The 10,539-nt window shown below is 41.2% G+C and overlaps 1 protein-coding gene across 1 annotated transcript; it reads right to left on the reverse strand.

Annotated features, from left to right (window-relative positions):
* Window positions 1-6,562: 6,562 nt before the first annotated feature.
* On the reverse strand, window positions 6,563-6,937 carry LOC122106879 (protein FAM136A-like). The gene has a single exon (XM_042678422.1). The coding sequence runs from the start codon at window positions 6,935-6,937 to the stop codon at window positions 6,563-6,565; it is 375 nt and encodes a 124-aa protein (XP_042534356.1).
* Between the last annotated feature and the right edge of the window lie 3,602 nt (window positions 6,938-10,539).

The raw sequence follows: 10,539 nt of genomic DNA on the forward strand, positions 1-10,539 counted from the left end.
GTGGGTTTCCCTATGGAGGCATCTTATGACTTTCTTATGACATTTCTTTGACCACATTCCTGCTGTTCTCCTTGCAGGCAACCCCCTTTCCAGTCCATTCACTCTGCAGATGCCAATGTGGATGCCAGTACTGCTTCTACAGCCTGGCTTTGCAGTCAAAGAGCCAATGCCCCCTTATGACAGAGGTGGGGGCTTGGTATGCAGAGCTGCTTGCTCAGCTTCACCACCTAATGGGACATCATGAAGGAGAAATAAAATAGCATCCATCCCTGTCTCCTTGGGGCTCCAATTGGCTATCTTCTCTCTCCTGCTTTGGGCATTCATATTTCATTGAGTTTCTTAAGAATTCAGTGTGTTCTCTTGTATTCTAATGAATACACATTCTAATGAATTGCACATGTGATGTTTTCCTTCACAATCTCTTTCTGATACTATGAAGTGCTTTGCAGATAGGAACTATCCTTCTATGAGTATTTCTATGTGAGATCGTTTAATAAAGCAATATCCATGCATAGAGGGTGTAGGATAATCCAGCAGCCTTCTGGAAAGAGACAGCTCTAAAGATGGATTTAAAGACTGTCAGGACAGACTCAGATCATGGAATAATTGTGATGCAGAAACACACAATCAAAAAACTCAATTTATCCAATGCAGTATTTCACACCATAAAAGTTTGGGGGCTGAGCTCACGAACATGAAGGAGGCTCCTCCGTGAGTCAGAAGCCCTGGTTCAAAGGGAACTAGTGGAGTTGCTCAAGGCAGCCCCCAGGCTGGAAGCAGCTGAGTTGGCATCTGAAGAAAAGGACCTGCCCCTTCCCGTGACAGCGATCCCCTAGAAAGGCACTCATGATAAACACGGCTGTGTGTCTGCAATCTGGCTTTTATCCCTTCAAAGACTCCTGAGCTGGGGGCAATTAACAGAGTTGGGGCAGCCAAGAAAGTGCACTGTGAGTATAAACAGGCTGACAGGACATTTATACAGCGGCATGAAGCAGAGTCTTCGTCCCCAAGCGTGGGGCAGGCAGAGTTTGAGAACAGATGCCCAGCTTTTGTCTTTCTCCTAGGCCAAGTCTCCTGTGCCTAGATGATCCAGATTCTCCCTAGGCGTCAGGGAAGGCTGGGTACCACAAAGGAATGGAGCTGTTTTATAGAAAGTAGAGGTCATGGTCTCACTTTTTTCTCCCAGCTTTGTGAAAACCCAACTGACAATCCCCAGCGCCTGATAACTTCCATTCTATTCTCCACCTGTATGAATTGGACTTTCAGATTCCATGTGTGCATGAGATGCTGCAGAATACGTTTGTCTGCATCTGGCTTATTTCAGTTAGCATAATGTCCACCAGACTGAACTTGTTGTTACACATGGCAGGATTCCCCTCTTTTCATTTTAAGAGTGAATAATATTCCTGGGTATGTGTGCATGTGTCATTTTCTATATCCATTCATCTGTTGATGCAGACATCTAGGTGGCTTCCCCATCATTGCTATTGTGAATACTGTTGCAGTGGATGTTGGTTAAAAACCACAATGAGGTGTCTCCCCATGAACCCAATGGATATTATCAGAAAGGCAGAGGAAAGCAAGTACTTTCAGGAAAGGGCATGTGGAGAAAAGGGAATCCTTGCACGTTGTTGGGAATATAGATTGATGTGGTCTTTCCCTTTGAAAGCTCATTGAGGCATCCTGAGTTCACTGGATGGTCCATGGTCATGACTGTGGTTTCAGGCTAATCCCTTCCCTTGGAAAAAGCTTACTAAAGGTCTTAGACAATATTCATTTGAAGTATGCCATGGTTTGACATGGCAAATGACTGGCCTCTCTTGGGCATGATTTTCCTCTTTGTGAAATGGGAATAGTGTTGGCACTATTCATTGGAATTCTGTGTAGGAACAATAAAGAGAAAACACAGTTCTAGCCAGTCAAATGCCCCCAGTGAAGGAAGCTCTTGTGATAATTACTAAAATATTCAGCTGGATGTGGGCAGATATACTCACTGAATTGTACAGATATGTCAACATCTATCGAAGGACTATTTTGTGCACAGTTTACTGAGCTTTGGTTATATCTGAATAATGCTGTTAAAAATTCATTAACCATTCAACTGGGTACTGGTAGCTCATACCTGTAATACTAGCTACTCAGGAGATTGAGATCTGAGGAACGCAGTCCCAAGTCATCCCAGGTAGGAAAGCCCATGAGAGTCTCCAATTAAAAAAAAATGCTGTCTGTCTTTGAGCACAGAGTGCTTAAATGAATATTTCTTTACTGAATCATAAATCTCCAATTCTATTCCCTAGGCTTGACTCTCATCAAACTCCATCCATCAAGATTAAATATTAAAAGACATGTCCAGACCATCAGTTGAGCTCTGATGGTTAATCATTTGTTTATCCATGAAGATTCTGTTGGCTGCATTTGTTGTATACATCCATGATGGTTATTCCCTTACAGTTAAATCTCTCAGACTTGAGAAACATGCCTTGTTTGAATGCAGCATAAAGAATTGTTCCAGCTCCTTCAACATATGAACAGTGTACTTCTAAGCCCCAGCTAAGGATGGGCCCCAAAACTCAAGCTCCCCAACTCCACCCGAGTGGCAGCCCTGATCTGATCTATTATCCTAAAGCTCTTTCATTTTCTCTTTGTTTGTTTTAAGTTCTCCTGAGAGCCTAATGGCATCTGATGTTCCATCTCCACAGAGCGCCATGACATTTATCAGCCCTTCTGCTCCTGCAGATGGAGAGGTTATCTTGGGATCACCTCTCCCTGCTCCCTGGTATCTCCGGCAGTGTCTTAGCTTGTGCCCTTGGAGTCGGTCCCAGGACTGGGGCTCAGCAGCCAGGGAGGCTCAGCCCAAAGCATGAGCATAAGACCCAGGCTGTGAGTTAGCAGGACAGGTCTAAGTATCCTCTTCCTGTTTTAGAGGGCTGCTGGCAGATCCCTGAAAACCTGCAGCTTATGTATGTCTTTAATCCTGGGCTCCCTGCCACCACTCCTTTCAGGATGAGAGTGGTCCTGTTTAGTATTAGGCTGCTCCCACCACCCCCACTCCCATTCAAAGAAGCAAGGATGGACTCCATCATGGTGGGTGCCGGCCAGGGACAGCCTGAGATGGCCACAGGAATATCCTTGGGAAGCAGCACAAAGTGATCTATTTTTCTAATGTCTAATGGAAGACAGAGAACAGCTTTTTGGGTGGGAACTAAAAGCCCAGGAACATTTAAGAGGAAATACTCTTTCCCTGAAATGGTCTTTGTGGTTATGTGTTTCCTTTAAATAATAATTCATGGCTGAATAATTTGTTGACATTAGTATTTCCTAAGCTGGTTTCAGGGTGTCAATAGGTATTTCTCACAAAAGAGAAAAAAAAGCAGAACTCTTCATGATTAAAACAGTTGGAGACAGAAGTGTCTAGAAAACCTGATGACTAAAGGGGCTGGTAACAGAGATTACAGTGTAGGTAGATCTGAAGCCAGGACTGATTTAGACCAGGCAGAGGAGGTGGTAGGTTCCAGACCACAGGGACTGACAACAAATGAAAATACTTAGGGCACAAAGATTTCTGGTCTGGAGGGTTTGATGCAGATTAACCTTTGTTTGCGTACTTCTGTGAAAACCTCCTCTTCCTGCTTCCACGGCAGGCATTACAAGCAGCCCTCTTGTTTGTGTCTGCAAGAACTCATAGTTGCGTCATGGTTGCATAATGTATGTGCACACATACCTCTTCCTTGTTAGGAGAGTCGTGATTTTTGCCTAGGATCTTACCTGCCCCGCACCAAGTATACACACCAAGTAGTCAGGGAAAGAATCTGATCCAGTAGGTCAGTATTGTTTAGTCTAAGCTAACCGTAGCATCATAAGGCCTATGGAATCATGGGCTCTGAACTCACTGGCGATACAATCATCTGCAATATTATCAGTTGCAGATGGACAATGTTCAGAAAAAAATTGCTTCTGTACTGAATGCATCCAGACTATTTGTTCTTGTCATTATTCTTTAAACCATACAATACAACAATAATTATCCATATCACTTGCATTGTATTTGTATCATAAGTAATCTAGAGGGAATTTATATGACAGGATGTATATAGGTCACACAAAATACTGTCATTTTCTGCAAAGGTCTGAGTGTTCATGGATTTTGGCATCTGAGAAAGTTTTAGAAGCAGTCCTTACAGACATGGAGGAAGAACTAATCCCTTTCCATTGTTGTGGGGTATTTGGGCAAGGTTACAATCCCAGTCCTAACTCTCTAAGGGGATCCTTTCATGGCTTCTGGAAAGATCTGTCTCTATAACAAGAGGACATATGTACATGAGAGGAAATGCCTTTATTCGTGGCTGGGTGTGGTTACTGTACATGAAATACTAAAATCTGCTGGAACCATCATGCAACTTGGCAGGAAGAGAGAACTTGCTAGATGCTCTGGGAGAGGGCAGGAGAAAGTTGTAAAACAACTGAGTCATTGATGACTGAGTCCAGTGGTTGAATGAATCCTGGCACCACTCCCTTTCTGGCCTCTGTGAGAAATGATATACTAGACTCCCTTCTTTTCTGGCCACTTTCCGTTGAGCCTACAGTTACTGGAGGCTGAGTGTTTCATGATAAATTTCCCCCTCAGCAGAATATATCGAAAAAGTTGACCCATCCTGTACCTGCCCAAGACCTTGGCCAAACTCTGCTTCCCTCTTTCGAAGTGTGGAGATCGGCTTTTCTGGCTGCTTCTGGCAAATACCATCCTCAGTCTCCTTCCACTACCCTCTCTGGCATACACACTCTGGTCCCAGAATCACCAGCTTCAGTTACAGCTGCCACAGTGTGCAATCCGTCCAGAAAGATAGATCTGGGTTTTAATTTTGACTCTGCCACATATTCACCGCAGCTTTTATAAAAGACACTGCTCCTCTCTGACTGTCATCATTCTCACCTGTAAATCAGGACCAATATTTCACAGATCTATATTTAAAAGTAAGTGAAATGATGAAGGAGAGAGCTTAATACCATGTCTGACATGCAGTAAGAAGTATGCAAGCCATCGTCTTAACAGAGATGAGAATTGCATTTAATTAAAATGTATGGTTGCTTTAGATTGACTGTTTCCCTGGTTCAGAGTAGGCCACTCAAACAGCGGTGAGATTACGATTGTCTCATGCTGTTGTCTAACAAATAACAGCAAGAATAAGTCTTTTTTTTGGATATCATAGGAAGTTTATTTCACATATAACAAGAAGCATATTGGGAAAGTTAAATAGTCATCATCTAGATAGTGGGAAAACAACATAAGGTCATTTTAAAATCATACCACTAGGAAAATATATATCATAGTCTTGTCGCAATAAACAGGCTATATTATAATTTCAAGTAACAAGTTGGTAAAAAAAAAAAAAAAAAGTAACATGGTCCCCACTGAAAAGTTGCCATAGTTTGCTAGGGCAGGAACACCACATGTGGTAAAGACTCTGAGCAAACTGGTATTTGGTAATGAGTCTGTGTCTATGTTCTTTGCTATTAGGTTGTTGCAGCTTTTCTTAGCTCAAGTTGCTTAATTTTTGACTTTCTTGTGCCCACAGGATGATATCAATTAGGCTCTTAATTCAGGGGCTAAGTAAATAATGCTGGGTTTAGGCTTGTATTCCATTCTGTTCTACAAAGTCGAGGGCTTTTAGGTTCCAGTATGTTACAATTCTCTCAACTAGACAATAGTTCCTACTTTAGTGTTTATTACTGAATGCTGTATTTATGTATCCCTTTTCCTTGCAATGGGAAGTATTACTGTCAAGACCATCCCATCAGTCTGCTACAAAAAGCCTCAGGGCTTATTAGCTAGTGGAGGAAGCTCTGCTTTTCACCCTCAAGTGTGACACTGATGTTTATGATTTTGCAATGGTCTCCAGGCTGAAAAATGCAATGTCAGACTTTCAAATTTATATCTTAATGGCCAAAGGAACCATTCAAGTTCCCATTCAAACTACTGTTTCTTCCAAGTCGGTATCTTAAATCTATCTCATGATCTTGTACATAAAACAAAACCAAGCAAAACTAAAGATCCAGAAGCATATTTTCCCCTTCTAAATTAGTGATCTACTGGAATTTGCTTTACAACTCATGGAAATTGGTATTCTGATACTTATAGTAAACAGGAGTTGGCAATAGACATACCCTCCTCAAACTTCACCAGATTAGAGTTGGGTTATAGGAACATGCCAACCTGTTGTATCTTGTGTAGGAGGATCTCCGGCTTGGTACATAGGAGATCTCTATTGCCAAGAAAAGCACTTGCCACATGAAATTTAGGCTCTAGAACACTCTCCCACGCTATCATGACTGAAATTTTAGCACCAGTGTTTTCCATTTCACTTTCTATAATTAAAACACAAAAGAACCAGGGTCCACAGGCAAGTGAAATATGCCTTAAAATTGTTGCCATCTGTAGTTTCCTCATTTTAAACTTTGCTTAAAAGACTAAAATTCCCATTTCTCTTATTAAATAGATTCCCTGCCCCAAGCCTCATGGTCACTAGCAAAGACTTTTATTTTCCAATGGATGAGAGAGACTCCTTCATCTTCTTGGGATGAGGTGCATGTGGTCATCCACACACTTGGTCACACAAATGTCCAGCTGCCATTTCACCTGAAGCTCCTTATTCCCTGCATCTATTGAATCTTTGGCTTTGTCATTACAATGCATGGTGCATGGGGCCAGGGAGTCTTGGAACTTTTCCAACTCACTGGTCAAGGCCTGTGCTTGAGCCAGAGGTACATGGCAGCGCTCGATGCACTGGTGCACCTGTTGCATGGACACCTGGTTATCTTCACAGCAGGTGGCACTGCACTGGAACATGAGGCCCTGCATCTTCTGGATGTTCTCTCTCTCCACACTCTTCACCGTGGAATCCACTGCCTCCTGCACCCGGAGCTGCTGCACCTCTGCCATGGCAGCCCTGCGCTGTGCCGGCGCCCATATGGGCTCACCACCTGTCAAGAATAAGTCTTTACTTAGTAATTATTTACTAAACATATTTATTTATCCTCCCCCAGGAATCCTTTCCTTTTTTATTAAATCATGCAAGGCTTATTCTTGGCCTACCACTGAATTAATTTGGACAAATATTTATGTGTATTATTTTAAACATGTTATACCGAGAGGTTACGGTTACATGAGTCAAATAATGAGCACATTCTTGTTGGACCATGTCACCCCTTCCCTTGCTCTCCCCCAGGTTTTCCCTCCCATCCCCCCTCACAAGTTGTATAGTTCATTTGCAACATAGTATCTAGTGAGTATCACTGCTGAATCCTTTTCTTTTTTACAGTGCTACACATGAACCCAGAAACTCATGAATATAAGGCAAGCACTCTACCACTGAACTATACTCCCAATCCCAAAGAACATTTTCAAATATCAGTGGTTTTTCTAATCATTTCCCGTTTTCCTAAAGTGACTGAGGTGAAGAATCCTAAATAATTAATTGCCTTAACTCACATAGCTTGTGACTAGCATCCAGATCTTAACAGGCACTAATACAGATGCTCCTTCATAGCCACAGAGCCCACTGCCCTTGACTGCTCTCAGCTTTTTTTCTGTTCTATAACTTCCTTTTTTTTTTTTTTTTGTCAGTCATGGGACTTGAACTCTGGGCCTGGGCGCTGTCCCTCAGGTCTTCAGCTCAATGCAAGTGCTCTACCTCTTGAGCCACAGTGCCACTTCTGGGTTTTTTTGTTGTTGTTGTTTTTTGTTTGTTTTTCGTTTATGTGGTGCTGAGGAATCGAACCCAGCCTGTGAACTCATGCATGCAAGGCAAGCGCTCTACCACTGAGCCACCTTCCCAGCCCCTCTGTTCCATAACTTTCATTTACTGTGCTGAAGGAGAGAGTGTTCATGTTGGGGGAGAAAAGAAGGCTCGTGAACAGCCCAGTGTCCTAGCAGTATTCCTTATGTAAAACTCCCATTGTTGTACTGATACAAGCAGCTCCTCTATTTGGCAAGAAATTGAGGATTCACATGACTCCTAGCTTTTCTTTGTTTACCTAGGGGGTGAGACTCAATGATAAGGAGTCTCTGATGAGGTTTATGTGACTGGGGTAGACATGTAGGGTTGACACTGTTCACCATTTACCAAGTGCCAAGGGTTCCACTGGGTGGCTTGCAGAGATGTTCGTTCAAAGAAAGCATGGTAAGGAAAGAAGGAGGTGGGAGAAATGGGAAGATTTTTATACAGGAAAAAACGAAAATAGAGATGAGTTCAAAATGAAACATAAATGTATTTTTTAAATTAACACAAAAGAAGTAGCCCAGCAATGGCTTGAAAATATTTATCAAAACTGGTATTACTGGTATTTTTATGTAAGACAGTTTAGATTGTTCTCTTTGATAATCACCCAGATGGCCAAATGTTGGGTTGTTCTAGTATTTGGTGTAATTAATGATACCCATGCAAAACTTTTTTTAAAAAAATTGTTAGTATAAAAGTGATGTACAGAGAGTTACAGTTATGTAAGTCAGGTAAAGAGTACATTTCTACTTGGACAATGTCATCCCTTCCCTCACTCTTCTTGTGTAACTTGTAAGTTCATTTTACTTTTGCAAGATTTAGAGTAAGAACATGTTTTCTATGTGGTATATATACACAATGGAATTCTATGCCTCCATCAGAAAGAATGACATTGCCCCATTTGTTAGGAAATGGAAAGACTTGGAAAAAATTATATTAAGTGAAGTAAGCCAAGCCCCCAAAAAACATAAGTCCCATGGTTTCCCTTATTTGCAATATCTAGTATATGTCTGAGTCAAGCAGAAAAAGCCAGATAAGGTAATGTTAGGGAAATGAACCCTAAGACATGTATTCAAATGTTTTTTTCTTTCATGCATTTGTTTCTAAAGCATTTATAAGATTATTTCTTTGTTGCTTTGTATGTCCCTCCCCCACAGTATAACCCCTGCTTTCACTGTATTTAATGTCAGTATAATTTGTGGAGGGGAAGGGGAAAAACAAGTCGTTTAAATAAGGATACAGGTGGACCCGTTGCAACAATGAGAAGTACAAGTTGTCATGTCAAAAACGAACCTTACAACTTTGGGGGGGGGGAAGGCATGGGTGGGGGGGCAGGAGGAGGATGGGAAGGGATGGGAAGGGTAAACAAAGGAGGAGCTACAATGCTTGATAAGAAATGTACTCATTATCTTGCTCATCTAACTGTAACCCCTCTGTACAGTATTTTCACAATAAAAAAATAAATAAAAATTAAAAAAAGAACATGTTTTCTTTGATTATTCTTTAGGACTTGTTCTAGTTTTGGTTTCCCCAGACTAAGTAAAGAATTTGAATGTAAGAAGTATAGTCAGAGTCAATGCAATCCTCATCAAAATCCCAGTGTCATTCTTCACCAAAATAGAAAAATCCATCCTGAAATTCACAGGGAAGCAAAAAGACTCCAAATAGTCAAAGCAATCTTGGGCAGGGGAAGAGGGGTGCACAATGCTGGGGGTATTACAAATAGGAGCAAGGATTGCAAATGAAACTGCATCAAACCAAAAAGTTTCTTCCCAACAAAGAAAATAGCAACTGGATTGAAGAGACAGCTTACAAAAATCATTGCCAACTGTATTCCTGACAAGGGATTAATAACCAGAAAATACAGGGAGGTCAAATAGCTAAACTGCCAAAGAATCTACAACCCAATTAATAAATGGTCAAATAAATTGAACAGGCAAATCTTGTAAGAAGAACTACAAATGGCTATTAAATACTTGAAGACATGTTTAATCTCCCTGGCCATAAAGAAAATGAAAACAACATTGAAATTTTAACCCACTCTAGTTAAAATGGCCATCATCAAGAATAGGAAACAACAAATGCTGGTAAGGGTGTAAGGAAAAGAAACACTGAGAGCTGGGAATGCTTGCCTAGCATGCATGAAGCCCTGGGTTCAATTCCTCAGTACCACATAAAAAAGAAAAAGCCAAAAGTGGTATTGTTGCTCAAGTGGTAGAGCATTAGCCTTGAGCACAGAGAGGCTCAGGGACCTGAGTTCAAGCCCCAGGACTGGCAAAAAACAAAACAAATAAATGAAACAACAGCAACAACAAAAATCCCTCATACACTGTCAGAGAGAATGTAGACGAGTCAACCACTATGGAAATCAGCTCCCTGCCCATATTTGGGCATATATCCAAAGAAATCTAAGTGAGGTTACAATAGATACATTTGCATACCCATGTTTATTACAACACTAATCATATAGTCAAGCTATGGAAACAGTCCAGATGCCCTACAACTGATAAATGTACCAAGAAAATTTCATATACAAACACACTCCAGTGTGCATGATTCAACCATAAAGAAGAATGAATTATGGTTTTTGAAGGAAAATGAATGGAACTGAAGATCATCATATTAATTAAGCCAAGTAAGCCAGGTTCAGAAGGACAAAGGCTGAAATGCATATATGTGTATGTGTGTGATAAATACACATATAGATGTATATACACACATGCATATTACATACACACACAAAACGTGTTTTTAATTGTAAGCT

Source organism: Dipodomys spectabilis, unplaced genomic scaffold (genome assembly GCF_019054845.1).
Source record: "Dipodomys spectabilis isolate Male_0828 unplaced genomic scaffold, ASM1905484v1 ptg000043l, whole genome shotgun sequence".
In the NCBI taxonomy this organism is placed as follows: Eukaryota; Metazoa; Chordata; class Mammalia; order Rodentia; family Heteromyidae; genus Dipodomys; species Dipodomys spectabilis.

Bases quoted from the DNA above. Each gene is read 5' to 3' on its own strand.
- LOC122106879 (XM_042678422.1), bottom strand. From the start codon at position 6,937: ATGGCAGAGGTGCAGCAGCTCCGGGTGCAGGAGGCAGTGGATTCCACG.